Source organism: Carassius auratus, chromosome 40 (genome assembly GCF_003368295.1).
Source record: "Carassius auratus strain Wakin chromosome 40, ASM336829v1, whole genome shotgun sequence".
In the NCBI taxonomy this organism is placed as follows: Eukaryota; Metazoa; Chordata; class Actinopteri; order Cypriniformes; family Cyprinidae; genus Carassius; species Carassius auratus.
In genome coordinates this window covers 8,227,518-8,249,727 of record NC_039282.1, presented here as the reverse complement: position 1 = coordinate 8,249,727, position 22,210 = coordinate 8,227,518, and the positions used below count along the sequence as shown (strand labels likewise).

Here is a 22,210-nt window from a genome sequence, read left to right as displayed (position 1 = left end):
CAAGTTCTTCATGTCTTATTGAGGCTGATTGCATGTGAGTGGCTCAGTCCGAGAGGACACAGACGCGAGGGAAATCTACCTCAATTTAAGACCGGCTTATCTTATTAACCTGGACCATGTGGAGGGAGCAAACGGACATCATGAGTAGATCCCCAAGAGACATACTGGGAACAACATAGGAATCTACTGACATCTTGGGCCTGTTTCACTCCAAAAACACAATGTATACAGATTGTATATATACAGAGGTGGGTAGATTACTAATACATTTTAGTCCATTACTGAATCCAAATTATATGACAAAAATTTTATTTACTGTAGTAACGTAATCCATTACATTACACATTTTAGGTATTATAATCAGACTACTTTTTGATAACTTTAAGATAACTTTTGATCCAATTAATTTATCACATTGATTTATATAGACAAATCCTGTACCATACTGATATAATGCAAAGAAAAATAAAATAAAATAAAATAAATTTGTTGTTATTGATAAAATTAAGTGCATTTAACATTACATTATGTCAAGGTTTCCCAAACTGGGGTTTTTGAAGGGACTGCTGGGGGTTCATTAGTTTAATAAAAGCAAATAATTAATTAAATCATAAAAATTATATATTAAAATAAATTCATTTAATAAATAAATAAATACATAAATAAATAAATAAAAAGACTTACTAAAGAAATTAAAATATATTTTATTAGTTTGTGTAATGTGACCATTAACCAATGTCAGAAAACCATTAACATGTGTTAATTTGTTGTTATTATTATTTATTTTTTTGTTATTATAACACTTGTTGCCTTAAAATCTCAGGGATATTTCAGGTAAATATTAGATGAAAGATGACAAAAAAAAGTTTGGGAAAGCCCTGTTACATATAAATAAGAAATAATGTGAATTTGTGCATTTTAATGTGTTTGAAAGACAAAAGCCTTCCAAAGACACAGTAGTATGTGGTTAAATAACCTAATAATTCAAATGAAAATGTATGTGTTCATCAGTAGTTGATGTAATGTTGAAATGCAGAGAAAATGCTTCTTAAATTAAAAGGATTTTTGTAAATCCAGTGGTCGAATGCTGTGTGGTCTCTTAATTTTCTGTTTAATTATAGCCACCTGAACACTGACTGGTTTTTGTTTGAATTTACACAAAAATAGAAAACTTTCTGAAATAATATAAGCGTTAGGCTATTTTAATAAATGAACATTTAAAAGATAAAAAAAAAAAAATCGAATGCTATTGTGTGAATTAATTAATCATGCAATCAATAAAAAGAAAGAGCAAAAACAAGAGCACACACACACGCACACACATACACACACACACATATATATATATATATATATATATATGCATACACATGCACACACTCATACTCAATGTAACTCTGTAAACACTTTTTAGATAGACTGAATTAAAGTCAAAATAATATAAAGTAAATATTCTCCACATGATATTGTAATTTAAGTTGACTGTATATTTTCTATTAAAGTATTATAGGATCACTAGTCTGACAGCCCTAATAAAAACATTTAGTAAAATATTTTGCAGACATCCTTATACACTCTTACAGGCCTCTGCTGTAACCTTGTTAATGGCTGCCACGTACTATAGGCTTTTTCCAGTTGACAAAGGATACTGTACTGTGAAATTAAAAAATATAACCCAAAATATAATGTTTTTAGGGATGGTGAGCAATAGTTGTCAGTGGAATAAAAACAATAAAATCTACATGGACAAAGAGCCACACCACCATGCACTTGCTATTTTCCACTACGACTTTCTGTTAAGTTTAAGAGGTACAGGGAGATCATAGGTGGTGGCAAACAAAAAAAACTAGTTGCATAGAAGTAAAAAAGTAGAGTTTTCATCAGCAATGAAAAATCTGCCTTTTTCCCATGGAAATAAAAGCAACCTACACCTATTTTATTTGCATTGACACCTCAAGTGACAAAACACGGAGACAGTAAAAATCCTTTGCTTCGTTAAACGTACATCTTACTGTCAGACTCTCTCTTTTATGGAAGCGATGAAGTATAATTCATGTCATCTAAATGTCTTGCTCCAGCACACCCCCGTAACTCAGTGCGAGGACATATAATTTCATAAAAGCAAATAGACAGTTGGTAGCAGAGTGATCTTCATGTTCATGCTGGCATGTTTTTCATACAGCCCTACTAATGATGTGAGGGCATAGAGAACGGTCAATAAATGACAAAACAATGGTGTGTCACAGCACGGCCAAACACCTCAGCAGGAAACATTCATTAACTGGCCGAACCCAAGCACAACTTCGAGAGTTCAAGATCCCGTGACCCTGCAAAATATTAAATAACTTCAAATAGTGGTGGTAGGGGAGTATAATAGCCTGTGATTTGATTGAGGTGCTCTTACTGCCATGAATCTGCCCTTCTCACATACTGAATGCTCGAGTGCTTGTTGAAACTAGTCTTCTGAGGAGAGCCTGTATTTTTTGCACTAGTGTCATTCAGATATAAAGTGTTATATTTATATTTGCATTGAATTATTTAATAGATGCATTGATGGATAACTAAAGGACGGGATTAGATGTGTTCCTTATAGGCTGTGAATCAAGCTCTGATGAGTAGACGCTATGTATATGCAAATAACCTCCTTCTTTCACATCTCTAAGATCTTCATTTTTTCACAGCATAGGTAATATCATTTCTCATAATAACTACAGTTCTCTTAATGAAGGCTGTTTAATAGTTAATGTGCAGATGAGCAGGTGGTCGGTGCTATCAATCAATTAAATGAACCCACATGCTCCACCCAGACTCTAAAAACAACCGCAATTTAATTCCATTGGCTGCTGTTACATTTTACGCCATATCACGTCCATTAAATGCAAATTAAAGAGCAGCTATCTGCTCTGTATTATTGAAAGCAGGGGAAACTTGCACTGCAATTACCTCTTAATAATTATCTGATAATTAATTGCCAATAACAACCTGGAAACATATTAATTTAGTTAGGGACAATGTTTTTTTTTTTTTTTTAAGAGAGCTCCTGCAACTTTGTGATTAAGACAATGCCCTTTATTAATTTTTAATTAAAAAGATTTAATGAAATGGGATTCTCTACCAAAGTGTTACCAAAGGTTTATAATAACATCCCTGCTGTACAATTTAGGGCTAAATAGAGACCAACAGAGTTCATCTCGATTTTACGATTTAATTCCCTCTATAACTGGAAAGGTAATACAAAACTTGTAGCTATATATCGATAATATTTCAATTATTTTAACTAAAACATTTTTAATGCAAAAAAGATGAGCAAAAATTAACACTAACACTTAATTTTAATTAATTATCCCAAAACATTAAACAGATACAGTAATATTGTGTAATATTATCACAATTTAAATATTATAACAAATTTTAACAAATTTGGTAACACTTTATAATAACTGCAGTGCACACTATTAATCATTAATTAAGCATTAGTAAACAGATAATTCATAATTTATAAAGCATTAATAGACAGTGATAATCAGTTTATAAATACAGATATAAATGCTTTATTCATGATTTAAAAGCATATCTATAATGTGTAATTCCATACTTTATTCATGATCAATTTATCATTTCTCAATGAAGTATAGCATTATTTACAAACCAGTTATTTAGGAGTTTCATAAGTTTCAATTCAGTGATTCATAAGATCACAAGAAACGTAGTAAATTCAGATAGTTATAAAGCATTTAGTAGTGGTCAGTTAACTATTTATGTGAGCTCCTCTAAAGTGAGGACTAGTTATGCCTTGTAAAGCATTTATAAATGATATTTAAAGGCTCAGTTATCTTCTAAACAAAAAACAGAAACAAACACAACACAGTGATACAGAACATAGAAATATTAACAGCCTTTAAATCTCATTTGTAAAAGCTTTACAAGGCATAAATAGTCCTCACTTTAGATGAGCTCACAAAAATAGTTAACTAACAACTACATATGTTTTATAACTACCTGAATTAACCCTGAATTACAGTAGAAATACATGTTAATAAACCATTTATTAACACTATAAGTAACTATTACTATATGTCTGAATAAAAAGATGTATGAATGCACATTTAAATAGTTTATTAATCATTTACTTACAATTTCTAAGTGATCTTATGAACCACTGACAACTCCTTAATAACTGGTGTGTAAATAATGATATACTTAATTTAGAAATGATAAATTGATCATTAATAAAGTATGAAAAAACAATGATTAAATACATTATAGATATGCTTTTAAATCAGGTATTAAGCATTTATATCTTTATTTAAAAACTGCTTATAAATGTCTATTAATTCTTTATAAATGACGAATTTACTGTTTCCTAATGTTTAACTAATGACTAATAGCATGCAGTTATTATAAAGTGTTACCAAAAATTTTATTGATTTCTGCCATGGCTATGCTGAATTTTTAGCAGCCACTACTCCATTACTTTTTCAGCGTCACATGATCCTTCAGAAATCATTCTAATATACTGATTTGTTGCTCAAGAAACATTTTTTGCTAATATCAAAGTTGAAAAACCGTTGTGTTGCTTAAAACATTTGTGGAAATTTGGTTTAGATTACCATGTGGTTCTAAAGAACTGCATTTGCTTTATAAACATTATGAGAAGTCATTACTTCCAACTGTGCATGAAAAAAATATTTATTTCTTTTAAAAAGAGTAGTGTACACAACATAGACGTATAATGTAAGTTAAAATATAACCGTTATATTTAAAATATTTGAATATTTGGCTTAATTTGCCAACTAAAATGTCACATATCAACTAAATTTATACTAAATGTAGATGCCATTTAGACTGCATATATGGGCATTTGCTCATTTTATCATTGCATTTTCATACCAATAATTATACTCACTATATAGCTAATAATTTTACAACATGAAAAGGGAGCATATGTTCTCCAAAGGAAGAGGAAGTCTCCAGTGACAAGTGCCATTTTGTCCGGAGGGGGAGTGCGCTCCTCATTAAAAGTTGTACATTCTTACAGCGCTACATTGACAGCGCGTCTGCAGAGTGTTGTTGAATCTGCAACACGAGTTCGTGGACTGTGTCCTGAGAGATTTGCGAAGGATTCTCTGGGCCGCATGTGTCACACGGTGAGGCGGGGAGCCTGGAGACACTCCCAGACATCTTGACAGAATCCCAGCATCCCTTTCTCTCTCTGACAGGCCATCAGAGCACTCATGTGCTTTCAGTAAAACCCAGAGCAGCCACATCCCCCTGACTCCAAAAACACATGCCTCGCTTTCGCGCTGTCTGTCTGCTCACAATACAGTGATAGATTATCTACACATTGGCCACCGCACCGAGTGACGTGAATGCATTTCTCTCAGTATGGAGGCAACAAAATAGAACAGATTTTTTCTGCACCATTGTATTTGGGATGAGGATAGACTACAAAAGGCAGCCTTTTCATACAATAAGTAAACAACTGTGGCAGTATGATTGTTTTGTAAATAACGGCGCACAGCGATATTAGAAATCCAATGGATTATTCCAAGCTGCAGATCAATCCGTACAAAAGTGTTTCAGGAAGGCAATTACACGGAATGAAAAGTGAACTTTAGAGCAGTACACATGCTCATTGAGATAGGATTCACATATTAAACTGGATGTCAAACTTCATTTGCAGACGTATGGAAAGGAATCTGACTAGCAGAGACTTTCCAACTCGAATACAAAATGTATTTAAAAATCCCTGCATGAATGTATATGAAATGAGCGAAGTTTGGAATGAAAAACACATGAGAATGCACAACGGACAGCAGCAAACATGAACGCGTATGTATACTCGAATCCACTGGCACACGAGAAAGCATGAAAAGTCTTGATGTTTTCTCCCACCCACGGACATCACGCTCCATTGTTAAACCATCTGCACTGACATGCACCCTGTGTCACAGCCAATCATTAATGTAATTACTGGGGTTTTGCATCATTACTGTTATTCATGATTGTGAAGTAGGGAATGGCTTTTAGTGGAAGAAGGAAACAATGGCAGCTGTAACCCAGACAACATCAGGAACCACACTGCTTTTAAATCTGCCTCTCAATGACTAATTTTTTTTCTGCACTTCAAAGAGTGACAGACACATGTGAGAGCTAGAGTGCTCAAAACAGATCACTGTAATGACAATGTGTGTCTCTGAACAAAAATCAGCTGATTAATAGAGAAGAGAAAGGCTTAATATTTACAATTGTAGATTTCCTGTAGAAAATATTAGCGGTGCTTACCAACAATAGCATAACATAATGTTCCGCATGAATGCAATTGATATTCACAGTCATGTTTGGTATCATTTGAATTGTCTCAATGTGACTGGTACAATGGTCTCAATATTATAAGAAGGGGACTAAAAGGTAACACAGATCTTTAGAGTTTAGAGATATGTTGCTTACTGTAGAGGGTGTGTCATTTCCCAGTCTTACCCATGTATTTTGTGTAAATTGCCATCTGTCCCCAAAAGGTGTAAACTCTTCATGTCTAGGACCTAAGGCAAATTCCAATTGTTACTTCCTGTTTTCATTTAGGGGATGCTTGTCTTGGTCTGAGTACTTAAGGAAATGTTGCAAGAAGATTGGGGCACTTTTTAGGCCAGATGAGCTTGTAGTGTGTAGTGTCCATAGACTCCATACTATTTATTTAGTCAGGTATGCATCTTTTACTCTTAGATTTATCTTTGAGAATTTAATGCCTTTTATTGATTTGATTTGATATCTCTGAATTGTCTATGTAATTGCCACAATACACATTTACCTGACTAATAATATATTGTCACATTTGATATTATTCTGATTTACTCAGAATATACTTATTCTGAAATTATTTTCTCAAGTAGATTAAGGCATATGTTTCTGAAAATCTTTATCCGGGGTTAAGTACATACTAGATCTCATTATATGGAGCATGAGAAACAGATTCTAGATTTCTAAATAACTGCTCGACTTTAGTTAAGTTGTTGTGCAGTTGCATTAGCTATGGGTGGCTAGATAAAAAATGACTGTGGTCATACTTTATAGTACGAGTCATAACATCTGGTGATTGTCTCAGCTTTACTCAAGTTGTTATATAGTTAGGTTAGATATGGGGGCTATAAAAGTACAAGTGAAGTACTATATTTCATAGTCCTAGCCACAGCCTCTGATTATTGTTTGAGCTTTATCTAAGTTATTACATAGGTGGCTGTAGGGGGCTAACCCTACAGAACCACTAAAGAATGGCAAGCATGAGGCAGTCTATTAAATAGCAGCCATAACCTGTGACTAATAATCAGACTGGAGAGTTTGTGATCGTGAGATCTGCATACACTGGCTGGCACGAGAACCTCTGAGTGACATCGATTCCTAATTAACAAGCTAAAAATAAAGTAAAGAGTTAACTACAATAATCAAATGTCAGAAGAACAATAATTAAAGATGGACAAACAACCAATTTGCATTTCAACCTAAATTCAAGGTCATAATAAAATGGTGTCAAATTAGAGTTTAATAGAAACTAAATTACTTTGCGCACTGAAAAGACTGAACGCACAGGAAACCTTCAGCCACCATTGGATACCTTCATTGGGACATGTCCAGGTCTTTATGGTCACTTCAGTTTGTGGTCAAATTGGATATGCACACTTCATTTACATTTGGCCATATACAGTATGTTTCCACACAATCTATTGCTGTATATAACAAGCTTAATTGAGCTGATATTTTAATAAATTAATACAATTGTAATTTTTAACTGAAAAGCAACACTTGTATTGACAAACTTTAAACGAAATATTCAAAATGACAGCAACAGAGAAATAAACAGAATAACAGGATGGATGGAACAATAGAACAATGGATGGATCGATGGATAGAAAGATTCCAATTCAATTCCTGTGGGATTTGGCCAATTTCAAGTTAAGCTGAAAGTAAGCCGGTCCAGTGCAACACCATTGCTGGATACTGAAGATGTAACTTGGAGAGTGTTTCGCACACTTCATTTCAATATCTAAAGTCAATCATATTTAACAATTCCACATTATTTGGCTCATGAGTGTGCAGCTCTGTTCTCTGAGACGTTAGTGGCGCATGGCACTTCTCAGCTAATTGGATATGAGGATTCATCCTGTTCCTCATTTCTGACTAATAAAGCACAGAGTGTACAGCACTTCTCATGCTCGCTGTGTTACATTCAGATCATTCTTATTAGATCACTCTTCAGGCATGAGAGTCCTTAAGATTTGATTGTAAAGGGGTTGTCTTATGTGAACGCAGGTTTTCTTTTGTAAGCTCATTGAAGATTGATGAAGAACAAGTCCCTCAGTGCTCCACGACTCTCGAGGACATATAGACATTTGAGAGCTTTGGCCATTGAACTGGCTGGCCATGCATGGTCAGCATTTTATTTTAACTTAGAGGTTCTCAAATGGGCTACTTTTCAGATATTAACTAACCTGAAAGTGCATGTCAACCTCATTATCTGCAGCCGTCATGGACAGAGACAAGGACACACTCTGCCAGAGGGGCTAATTAAAATCTCTTTTTATTCTTCTTCTTTGCTTGGCTAAATGTCCTGAGCTGAGCCAAGATGATATTTGTAAGTCAAAGTCTTTCATTTGTATGTCATTTCTGACAGTCCTGGTGTTGCGTCTGAAATCAGAAACCAGCCTTGGAGGAACTGCATTGAAACTGTCGAGAACTACAGAGAGAAACTCATTTGAGCTTCAAACAAACATAAAAGATGCAGGCTGGTCAACGTTTTCAAGTGAGCTTAAGAAGATGGATCACAGAATTTTTGTCTGCTTGTATTGCTCAGTGCTCGTGTGCTTGACATGTGTGGCTAGATACACAACAACATACAAGCCACCTGCTTTTTCCGTATCAACTAAATTTACCTTCACACAGAAATCTTGGAGAGCCTAGTCTCATGATACTGTATTTGCTGGATCAGACGCAGGATCTAGAGGAGTGGGAAGTGGAATTCTGCCTTTTTAAAAGTGCTCTCTTCCCTGTAACATAACAGGCTGGGGTTCCCAGCTGAGAGGGAGGGCTTATGAATAAATGGATGGAAGATCTGTGCAGCAGTGAGTTGTCAACACACTTTCTAAAACCTAGATCTCCCTCTGTCCTACTCCACCACCACCACCAGTGGAGAACAGCCTGCATGTTACCACTGCTGTGCTGGAATAGCATGCTGTTTGAAACAGCTATTAGCTATGGTTAGCTAACAGCTGCCAAGAAGTGTTCATGCAAGGCCGTTATCATCACTATCATCAAGTGGATGGGGAGTTAGTCAGCGGAAGTCAGATTCAGATTTATACCATAATTCTATTGATCAGCTTCCAAAATGTCTGGCAAAGAAAGCTGTGGATGAGAAAATTTTTCCTAGCAGCATAATACTGGTCTTGTAATGTGTGATTCGTTGATGTAAGTGCTTTCAGAGATACATTTTTTTTTCAGTTAACATCAATCTATTTTAAGAGGCGCTTATGGTATTTTAACCCAGGCTAGCAAAGTCTGGGTTATCACTTAAAATTTCTGATTAACAGCACCAAGATGCAAAAAAAAAACAAAAACTTTAGTTTCCTATAAATAAAATTAAATATGCATAAAATTATGTAAGATGAAAAAACTATAATTCAGAAAATAAACTTTTAGAATAAATAAATAGATGAAATGCTGACTTTAAACACCAATATGCAAATAAAATTTCCAAATAAACGTATCCAATATAATATACATTGAATCAAATTTAAATAAGTATTTATATTAGGATATTTTACATTTAAAATTTGGGTTAAATTCAATAAAAATAAATAAATGTGCAAACTACAATGGAAACAGCTTTTATTTAATAAAAAAATTAATTTTCAATCCCTCACTTCAAGCTGTGTAACATGTATATAACGGACAATTTTTATAATCACTTCCTAAAAGATAAAATCATATTATTATGTTCCACACAGAAAAAAAGTCAAATTATCAATGTAAAATTGGATGCAAGCACCTGTTGACTTGACTACTGATAAGTTAAAAGACACATTATGTACTAAGTGCAGAGTGTACAAAATTAAAGAAGAATGATGTAAAAAAGAACAATAGAGGGAGATAAAAACTCCTCAATCATAAATCTGTCATAGACTTGAACACAAGGGCGGTTTGGCCTTATATTGGTCGCCACACACGTCCGGAGAGCATGAAAATTAATGTTGCAGAAATAAGACTGCCTCAGTAAGTGGTGAACATGGCATAAAGGTAAAATACAGCCTGAGCCGCACATCTGCTTAAGCTGATCTGACACCTCAGCCGCCGAACGCTCTGACACCACTAAATATCAACGCTTTTTTACGGAAATGTTGCCTGTCTTTTAACACAGCCGTCAAAAACACTGATCCATCCAGACATTTATCACAGAGAAGTGCAACGTTTGCACCAAGACGTGGAGGTTTCAGGCCTACAAATCATGACACGACTCCCTAATCGGGTGAGAAAGGTGACATGCTGTGTACAGAGTGGCAGGTCACATAAAGTTGAAGGGATAACGGTGCTTATGAATCCAAGAAAGGAAAGAATTACAGCTCTTATTCGACTAATGCTCAAATCCAGAGAAAATGTGCAATTCTATGGGACTCAGCGTGGTACCATCTCTTTCTGTCAACCCACCGGCTCTTTAAATGTTAAAGCAATTTCCCACAGAGAAGCGGAGGAAGGAGAGTGTTTGACGGTTAATTGTGGAGCCTTTTCATTGCAATATCTCCTTTGCCCTTTTTTCTTATTTCATGAATGGCCCTATTTTCATCTATCAATCTCCACGGCCTCGCTCAACCTGCAGTATTGTTCACTCTTAAAGCCATGCTTTGAAATGACCTGACATGACTCTTCTTACTGTGCTGGTCCAGTTTTGTTTTTTGGATGGCTTCAAGGCGTAACTCTGTGATGAGAGGGCATGATTCATTAGCCTGTCAACTTCTCAAAAGAGGCAGCTCATTACGTGGAAATTAATTAGCCATTTTCTCAGAGACGGTGTGTCCATCCATAATCAGATCTGTCTTGTCTTGCATGCCTGTCTAATGAAAACACTTTTTTTCACACCAGACAAGGTGAACCTAGGGATCAAACGGAATGGAATATCAAAGCACCGTCATCTTCCAGAACAGGAAAACTCAGGGAATTGAAGGCTTTATGACATTTTATAGACACTGAATAGTTTGAATTGTCTAATTTTGCTTTACAGCCATTCCAGCACACCTGTAACACAGTCAAGCTCACCATGAGATCTATTAAAACCAGCTCTACTTTTATCTAGCGCTCTATAAACCACAAGGGCAGAACTGAAATAAAATTTGGATGTGGTGAGATCCAGATCATTTGGGATTCAGGGCCTCGTTCCAATGCCACACAGGCAGGCAGGGTCAGAAGGAAAGAGGTGTGTGAATGAGTCAAGGCAGGGCATGTCTAGACACATAAAACTACCACATTCCCATCTAGCACAGAAATCCAGTCTGTCAGCACAACACACCGTTTACAGTGACTTCATGAAGACCTTGCTGACAAATAAAGTCAAAGGACAACTTACACAGCGTGCAAGATTGTATCATAAAATGCCTTGATTTAGACTTTATGGTCAAGCTGCAAAAATAAACTTTGACCATTTTGAGAGAACAAATGTCCTGATGGGTTTGATATTGACCCAATACTAGTGTGACATTGCCAGTTACAACCGGCTGGCTCAAGAATAGCGTTTTAATTTAAGAAGACGTGACCTAATTAGACCTACATATTAGGGGTGTAACGATTCACTCGTTTTCTCAATGCATTGATTACAAACCCTGTCGATTCATATGCATCGATCTTGAAACATGATTTTTGAATCGTGAATCGCCGATCTTGGACAGTAATCGATTCAAAATGCTAAGAATTGAATGAATCGCCATTTCTATAGCGATTCAATGCTTTCAAAATGTATACACATTAAATTACTACACGCACAAATTAATGGAGACCTTGAAGAGTGTTCGTGAATCGTGCCTCTTATCTGTCCTTCACGCGTTCCACCGTTTACCACCAGAGATGTATAGTAACGAAGTAGAACTACTTCACTAATGTACTTAAGTACTAAAAGGCGGTATCTGTACTTTACTGGAGTATTATTTTTTTCTCCTACTTCCACTTTTACTTCAGTGTCACATGAAAAAAATCACAACAGTCAATTAATTTAAATAAATAAATTAAAAAGTTTCATGCCAACCGGCCAGTAATGCTTCTGTTTAGTTGCAGAAGTCTTTTTTACTTGCATGTGGTGCTTGGTGAGTGTGCATTTTGGTTGAATGAGAGTGCAAAGAAAGTAACAGAAGTGAGAAGTGGAGCCCTGCTTCGGCTGAGGATGTGTGTCAGTGGGTGAGAGCATGTATCTCAGCAGGTGATCCCTCACCCTGCAGGGTTAATCTCCTCTGGGAGGGGCGAGCGGCAGGGTGGAGGATATTACAGCAGCTTCCTCAGCCATCACCTCACACAGCAGCTCGCCATGCACGGCTAGGCTCAGCCCAGATCAGCCAACTATCACGGCTCAACTACACAACTGAGCACTTCCCGGGGGAGGACTGAGATCCTCAGCTCATAATACCCTGTCTAAAGTATTTGCCAAATCAGTTTACCTGCAACACATGCATATAGCAGCACTTCATGTGCAGAGCCGTATGAGAATGACAATGTCTGAAGCTTGTGGCATTTGAGTGGTAGTGCAGGGAGGGGGGGGATTACCTGTTGAAAGGTCATTCAGACCCCAACAGCCTCCATTTCTAACTTCACTCCATCAGTCCTGCCTTGTTTGTGTTCAACCTTTATCTAGTCGCAAATGGGGGCAGCGAGGGTCCTTTCATTGTGATCTGAATTATTGAGAGGTCTAAATCTTTAATGTGCATGTCTCTGATGGAGGTTCCCATTTAGAGAATCTTTCATCCGTCAAACTGTATGGCCTGCTGAATGTTAAGACAGGACTGGTGTGTTAGACCTGCATGGAAGGTATAGTAGAAAACAGCCTTGCTATAGACACATGACAATAGATCAATGTTCAATGCACTATAATAGAGTTTGATGTGTTTATACAAAGCCTTAAGGCAATCAAATGGAGATACATACTCATCTATGTCAAAACACAGCCAGTTTTCTTTCTAGGCATGCCTGACATGGCCATGTTTATATAAAAAAAAAATATAAAAAAATTATATTTGAACAAATATTTCAAAACGTGTTACTCCATTACAAGTAGTTTTCTGAAAGTGCAGTGAAAGGAAGCAAGAAAAAATGTAATAAAGTGCAAAAATGCAAACAGAACCCACATCTAACCTCAATGATTGCAGAAAAATAGTGGACTATTATTTTATTTGGCAGCAAAATGACAATCATTCTCTCTATATCCTCAGTATATTGAACTACAAGGTCATAGGTTTGGTTTTAACATCAGTAGGGTGATTTTAACCACAAGTTATAGAGAGATAACAAATGGTTTTTTTTTTGGAAACAAAGTGAAATAGCCTGTTACAGCTCACCAGTTGTTCTTGTTTCAAAATATTATTTAAGTATGTAAGAATGTAAAAGATTATACAAAATACTAAATCCTTTAATTGTATATAAATAATACTAATATAACACTGCTTCGTTGACATTTGGCATTCATTGATATCAAATCTGGCACCTGTACTTGCTAAATAAATATAGACAAACATGAGACTTGGAAATTTTGCCAAAAGGCAAGATAATTAAGGTCAGTTTATCATACAAGGCTACAGTATATGGTATATGAGACGTGGAGTGCTTCAATGGTGCTTTTTGTCATTCGTGGAGCTTGACAACCGAACATTCTGCTAAACTTCTCCTTTTGTCATCTATAGAAGAGAGTCAGTCAGTCACACGGGTTCGGAATGACAACAGATTGAGTAAATAAAGTAATCATATAATTTTTGTCCATCCCTAAATCTATAGCTATATTACACTTTATATTTACACTAGATCTCAATCCCTGCTTGGCTCTTTTCCTTTCTTGTGTGCCATTATATCAATGTCAAAGCAAGTGTAAACCCAGTGGCAAAATTAGCTGCTCTTGCGTGTGCACATCCACCCAAAACATAACAGCTGGAGAACATTAAATTGAACCGGAAACAGGGGGAGCAGGGCTTTCGGAGTGAAGTAATTGGAAGTTTTGTAAAGAAACAGAGGGCTTTATGAAATATGTGCTGTCTTGCTCCTACGGATGATTGCTATAAGTCTAATAGAGGGAATATACGGCCCCCCCCCCCCCCCCCCCGCACACACACACACATAAAGACAGAAAGAGAGAGACAGAAAGAGGAGGTGGAGTGTAAACAACTTTCTTATTCAAAAGGCATATTAGGGATGTGCAGAAATGATATTACTCCACTGCAAACCTGCCACAGTTCATTAAATCACAGAAACAAAAGAATTTGCCGGTATACAGTCATTTGTCATTTTATCGGCCCGTGTTACAAACGAAAAAGCTGTGTTATGCGAGGCAAGGCACATCAGCGTTCCATAATCTTTTCTGTTGTGCCGATCTCCCCTTGATGACTCTGTTAAAAGACTATTAGCAGAGAATTATCCAAGTCATTCTCCGCTGTAATTATGCGGACTATTGACAGCAGCTGTCATTTTCAGGCTAACATGAGCATATTATGTTGACATGAGATAACAAGGAGTGTTTCCCCTTCAGTGCACAGAGAGTCGCTCTTAATAGAAAGCAATGATTGAGAGCTCCCTACTCCAAGAGTCCTAATCGTTTGTGCCAATCTAATCAGCAAGTGTACACTAATAAACAGGTTTGTCTAGAGCGCTGGACCTGTGCCAGTTGGAGACATTGGCACAAGCGTAATTAGCAGGAAGTAGATGAAGCAGATGTTTAGAGGTTGACGCGTACGACGGCTCACCTTGATAGCGCAGTAGCAAGGAGCTGGACTGCGGCTGCCAGCTGCGGAAGTGGATGGAGATTTGGTTGCTCCAGCTGCGTACCACCAGACCTTTCATCAAGATGGACTCGTTGGCCAGCACAGAAGGTTCCCGGCCGCCCAGGTCTTCAAATCTGACCACGTCACCTTCAGCCAGGCTCACGTTCATCACCTTAATGTTATGAGAGATAAGAGAAGAAAGAGAACAGAGACACAGTTAAAAAACGAAGTGTGCTTTGTGTCTTTTAACATGTCATTGTAATAGATGTTTCTTTAGCTATGGGCACGAAGAACCCTTTCCCAGCTTTTCCAACAGTGAAAATACATGCATCACAAGATAATTATCCCCCCTCCCCCACCACAGTGTTATTTCCACCCTATCTAAATTATTTAATATTATTCTGGGAAGGACATTATAGTGATGGAACAATTTTGGATAAGATTTTAGACTGTCGTCTTGCTATGACTAATTCCATAGCTAGCATTTCACATATATAATGTTGTTACTGTTAACTAATCCATCTTCATTGTCTAATAAGAGCAACATGAACATTCTGATAAACCTCTCCTTTTGTGTTCTATAGTAGAAAGAAAGTCATGTGGGTTCAGAATGTCAACAGATTGAGTAAATTATGTAATTTAATTATAATTATATTATAAATTAAATTATATAATATATATAACTATATTATTTAAATCATTTTGGTCCAAACCCAAACATTTTTTGTAATTAGTGTTGTTATTGTTAATGTTTTTAAAATGTTGTTTTCTTTAATTTGATTTAAAGCTGGAATAAAATCAAATTTAAATATGAGGGGGAAAAAAAACTTCACACAAATAGGCTGCCTTGAGATGTTGCCATTGCAACTAACTAAAATAAAAAAAAAAATAAAAAAAATGAAGTGCTAATTCAAAATGATAAATAAACACTACAATAATATATAATACTAAAATATCTTAAATGCACCAAAAATCACAATTTTTTTAAAACTATTTGATAAAATTACAGCTTGATTGGAAATGCTGAAACATTACTTGCTGATAATAATATTAATTATTTTAATATTACAACGTTTATAGAATTGTAGGTTTTATATATAAAAAAGTTTGAATGAAATTTAAATGATCTCCTGGAATGTAAAAGTGACTTCCCCCTCATTGTTTCCAATGTGACTCATGCAATCAGAAGCACTTGATTTAATAGGGTCTTTGAATTCTCATTGTGTACGAGTGTTTAAACATGGAAAAGTTTGGAAAAAATACATAGAACCTGACATAGAAGGCCAGACTGACGAGTTTTTGGATATGCAGAGATAGCAGTGGGGTGACACATTCTGCCAAACTACTGACTGCACTCATGGTGTTGGCCTGTCTGTCTGCCATGCTGCATGGTAATTGCACCACAGCCAATCTCCTGTCTGCTGAAGCCAGCATGCATATCCTCACCTGTCACTAATAGCGAGCCACAGTCGCCCATTACTTCTCGTTCTGCCCGTCTACCACTTTGGACAACCCATGCAACAACTGCATGAGCCAATATCCAATACTGCAGCGTGGGTGGAAGTCGTGACATGGAGCAAAGAGAAATAGTGGGAGTCTGAGGAATAATTACAATCATGCTGAACAAAAAAGTCAGACCTATTCAACTAGCGTGCTGTCGTGAAACTGTGCCATTGTGGTTGATCTGGGATCAGTTGGGATGTGCCCTTATGCTCCTCTCAGGTAATGAAAGTATCTTTAATCAGATGCAGGCAAATGAATCTGACCTAAGCAGAGACCTTGCCTAGACGCAGACGTGATGGGAGGTTAATGAGGCCTTGCACGCATTGCCCTCAATCTAGACACCCATAACTCTCACGACAGGAAGACTCCTCAAACTCTCAGCTAAAATTAATGCCACTGTCTGTAGTTTATTATTAGGAAAGTTAAGGGAAAAAAGCACAATTTGAACTCGTCCACGGTGAACGATGAGGATTGAATTTAATAGGGATTGCTGGAGATACTCTTAAAGGGCTCTGAGTGCTGTGAAGGCAACAGGTGACAACCTGATGATGTGTACTACAGAATAAATTCACGCTTAATAAAGCCAGAGCTGCAATGTGCTGAAGCGGTCTATAAAACAAAAGTGCATTACAAAGTAATCACATTACACTAAAAGCCCTCGGATAATAAAATGTTTCCAGAATATTGCTCGCCATAATCCAATTTGCGTTGGCACCAGGCCCGACCGTCTACCCCACGCATGTAATCCCTCGCAAAAACACAACTGTCAGTCAGATGCAGACGTTGGAATGTAAATGTGCAGCCGCTGTGTCATTCAGGGTCAGCGTTGATTAAAATGTTTGCCGCTTTTTATACAGAGCACGACAAACAGACAGGTTCAGAATAAAGGGAAATTACGTGAAACTATCCCAGTGCTCTTGGCCTGTCTAGAGGCCCCATATGCTGTAGTGTGAAAGGGGGAAACAGGAAGCCTGGTGTTTTGTGTCCAAAATACAAAAAAAGACCTTAAATGGAAAGTACATCCACATTTACATTTGAATAGACCAAAGTCAATATGAAGACATAAATTAAAGGTGAGTCAGTATTTTCTGTTACTATGGAATCTGAAGTACAGGCAAATATGAAAATATGTGAAAATATTGTTGAATGTGATATTTATTTGATGCATATAATCATTTATATAATCATACTACCATATGGAAACTGTATAAAAATAACAGCTCGTAATTCATAATACATCCAATATTAAAGTGTGTTATAGTGTGTGTGTGTGTGTGTGTATACTGTATACACATATAGGGAGATGCTTTTGAAAGAGGTGTCTAAAGCTCACCAAGGCTGCATTTATTTTGGTGGGAGAAACTACAGTGGAGAAATGCAGGTGCATCAAAATTTGTGACTGAATCAAGTCTTATATCTCACATATATTTTGCATGCTTCTATGATTTTCTAGCACAGCACTTCAAACAAGTTGTCAGGGACCTAAAAAGTGTCGCTGCATGTAAACCAGTCACTCAGCGTGGTTCTACACACCATGTGGATTAATGTAGATATGGTTGTCTCAACCTGATTTTTTGGGGGGGGAATAAACTAGAAGGAAGAATGCATTGTCACTCCTGTAAACAACTCTACACATTGTGTAGAGTGGGATTTAGGATTCAGCAGAGGAGTGACAACCGTATTTAGCTGTGGTGTGTGAACAAGGCATAAGAGAGACATAGTGATTCAGTCACTGTATCAGCACTCTGAGGGCAGGCGGATGGTTAATTAATCTGGAAATGCATGCTGTGTCACATTAACAGAGAATTAACAGAAAACCCTCTAGCTATGTCTGAGTTGAAAAAAAGGTCTCCTGCTCTTCTACCTTCCTGTACTGCGCTGAATCTGATTTCCTGTTTACAGCTATAGAAAAAACAAAATAAATAAACAAGCTTTGCAGGTCAGCTTTTCAGATCTGAGTGAGAGAAAGAAAGCAAAGAAAGTGGCAGAGTCAGAGCCGTGGTATAGTGGGTCAGGGCATCCTGCGGTACTCACAGGGTTCGAATCCTGATTCTTTGCCACTTTCCTAGCAAATAAAGGCCAAAAACCCATAAACAAACAAATCAGAAAATAAGAGAGGTGATAAAGGGACAGAAAAAGTGAAAGAAAGAGGAGTGATGTCCATGTGCTCAGCTCTTTTAGTAGGCATGTATCCAGGAGTGCTTCTTTAATCATCTCTGATACACCAAAGCTAATGAGAGCACTGGCTTTTCACTGTTCTCCATCACTGCCGATCTTTCTGTCTCTGACACTCATGACCCCTCTTTTGTACAGTGTTAACGCCTGATTTACAAATAAATGCAAGACAGATTCCAGGTCGAGGGCCATTCTTTGAAACAGGAGCCTCTCCTGACTTCAACTTGTCCTTGAGAAGACAATATCTGAAATAATGTATTGTAACAGGATATATGTAACAAAATATCAAAGGAAAAAATTACAAAATATTATGATTTTGAATAAATGTTATTCTTCTGAAACTTCAATGAAGAACCTTGAATAAAAAAAAAGGTATCACAAATGTATTATGCAGCACAACCTTTTTCAACATTGATAATAATCAAAATGTAGCCTTGGTGAGCATAAGAGACTTTAAAAATCTTACTAACAATAAACCTTTAATTTGTAATGTATAGAGAATAACACTAACAAATATTAAAAGTCCTTATTAAAATGTAACATTTTTAAAGTTTATAGGTCATTTTGCACACATAAAGGGCAAGAAATAACCCCAAATAGCCAAATACCAACAGTTCAAATTCCAACAACTCTAAACTTAACGCATCTACTCAAATCCAGCTATGCCACACTACAGATGCCAAGCTACATCAAATACCACAGTGAGAAATTTCTCAACTGACAGTGTCAGTACAGTGTGTGGCATTCACTTCCATGCACATCACTGCTTAAGTAGGTCACACACGCCTCAAGCTCTCCCTACATGAAGGACAGCAGATGACAATACTGATCTGATATAGAGTGGTCACCAACTGCGCCTACTTTCTCTCTCCTATTGCCAAGTAAGTTGAGTCGGGCATACGATATCTGTGCGATTTCGGCAAGGTTCCAACTCACACTGTACGAGTAGATCGCATGTGATGTAAAGCCAAAGCTCATGATTTTTATGCGCTCACTGTACGGTTCGTTATTTTATTTATTTATTTTTTTTCCATAACTCCACAAGTTTTCCCTCCATCACTTCAGTGCACATTACACGCCGTGTCACCATGGTTTCGTTTATGGTGCAATACCTCACAAGAGGCGACCACAATTTCTGACATGTCAGAAATCCATCCGACCAACCGATTGCCGGTTGGGAGAGGTTAATCGCCTCTCGTTTCCCCTTGTACACTGCACGAACACTGCACGAAAAACGAAGCTGAAAATCACCTGACCCGCATAAGAGTCGCACGAGTCAGAATTCGGCTCAAAATCGGATGAAAATCGCACAGTGTATGCCCGGCATTAGTAACACTATAAACCCATCAGAGTTTATATCGGCATAGCTTGAAGTGACTTGGTGGAATTATTTGGTTTTGATTGATGTGTTTGTGCATTCGACAAATTCTCATGGAGCTTCTCTTTTATGCAACTCCAAGTCACGTAAAAGTCCTGCTCTTTCTTTTTGCCTCTGCTGCGTTCTTTTCTTGCATTCCCATGGCTCAGTTTCTCTGGGAACACAGGAAATATGGAAATCTCCTCTAATTAGCAGGGTCCATTCCTCTGGAGCTGAGAGAGACGGGTTGGGAAAGGAACACTCTTGTATTTGCGATGCTAATTAGAGCCTGTAATTAAGAGCAAACAGGAAATGATGTAGCACTTGTACACCTGTACAGATCTGGGCACAAGCAAGAAACAAGCAGGAAAGACACAGGGTCATCTGAAGAGATCAGGGCGGTGGTGCTATATTTAGGAGTGCCTCGAGTGTAGAAGACCATTGTTACGGTTGGTAAACCGTCGTCTCTGCTTTGCACTATTTGGGTGGAGTTTTGTGTGTCTCTCGTCAGCACTGATCGTTTCATGTGGGCGTCTCCGTTAACTGTTCATCACCCACAGCTGCCACTCATTACACTCTGACGGCCCTTATCTTGCTCACCTCTCCCCTCGCACATTACCCAAGGAAGACGGCATGCGGACCATTGTGCTGCAAATGATTAGACACGTCCTCCACGTGTCATTTGCGTGACCTTCCTCTCTGAAGCGCTGTATCGCTGCAGACCTGAGGCTGGTGATGAGATAAAGAGGAACCCTGAGATTAACGCTCACTGACAGGCTGAGACTTTTGTCAAGCTGCACAAAAACGAGACTCATTATTTTCCATTCTATTTGAGCACCTGAATAATCCACTATGAATAGGCCCGTGAATACTGATATTCTTCACAAGATGTAAGGACAGACTGAGCACAGAACCCAAGAGCACGGAAATGCTCTCATTACCTGTAGGGGGAAAAAAACTGTTGCAAATGACATCTCTTTAATGTCCCGATTGTTTCTCCTAGACAGAAAGGGGATTTAATAGAGAGCAAACAAGACTTGTGTAAATCTCTTGCTTATAATAAAAGACCCCAGTAATCTCAAATGCATCTTCCCCACATTTGTGTCAGAACGATTGAAAGTGATATTACAAAGACAATGTTTATTCCAAATTAAATAATCTATTTATAGATTAGCAAATTAAATAATTGCAATAATACTTACATTTATACTTAGATGCCAAGATATAGATTTCCAACCAGTTTTTAATATCAGAACTGAAAAAGTTTAAAAATCATTATGCCAAACATATTTAAGTAATATCTTGAGTTACCTTATTAGATCACACTTTAGTTTCAGCGACAATTCTCACTAATAACTAACTATTAACAATGTATTTTGCCTCAATTAATTCGTAATTTACTGATTATTAATTGGTAGTAAGGTAGTTGTTAAGTTTATGTTGAGGTAGGATTAAGGGATATAAGATATGGTCATGCAGAATAAGGCATCAATATGTGCATTATAATTACTAACAGACAGCCAATTTTCTAGTAAAATGCATGCTAATAAGCAACTAGTTAATAGCGAGAATTGATCCATAAAATAAAGTATTATCACTTGTTAACCTTCTCTTGTAACCTGTCTCAGACCCCAATTTGAAGTTTTAACATCAAATTTAACATCAAAAGTCAAGTTAAATATCAAAAAAATTCCTCATCAAATTAATCTGACCTATGATATTCACACCAACTTTACATATCTTGAGAAATTTGAGAGAAACAACTGAGACAGCTATTTTTGTAAACGTTCTAAAAAGAGGAAGAAAAAAAGTATCCTTTCTTCCATATTGTGATGTAAATCCAAGTTTAACTGATTATCAAAAAAATCAAACATTCTGATACATTTTTTTGTTGTGTGGATTTTGAGATGTTTGGATTTTAGACATTGTGGACATTGCACTAAAATATACGGTAACAGATGAAAATGAGATTAAGCAGACTAAATCATTAGAGAACTCCTAAATACCTGACCAGAGAGAAGTAATATCAAGTTATTATAAAGCTACAAATTACAAGGTTATAAAAATAAATATGTATGCATGAATAAACTGTTCAGTGAGATCAATAACAAGTATTTAAGAAACAGTGAATTGTCATGTCATGCCAACTTTAAGTCTTCCAAGGTATGAAAGAGCAACTACTATGCAG

The 22,210-nt window shown here is 36.8% G+C and overlaps 1 protein-coding gene across 2 annotated transcripts in view; it reads right to left on the bottom strand.

Moving 5' to 3' along the window:
* LOC113058464 (seizure protein 6-like) overlaps nucleotides 1-22,210 on the bottom strand; it is a 156,763-nt gene that overhangs the window by 34,843 nt on the left and 99,710 nt on the right. For both annotated transcript variants that reach the window (XM_026226401.1, XM_026226402.1), the window contains exon 4: nucleotides 14,970-15,159. In XM_026226401.1, coding sequence (XP_026082186.1) covers nucleotides 14,970-15,159 — 190 coding nt within the window. The remainder of the gene's footprint in view (nucleotides 1-14,969; nucleotides 15,160-22,210) is intronic.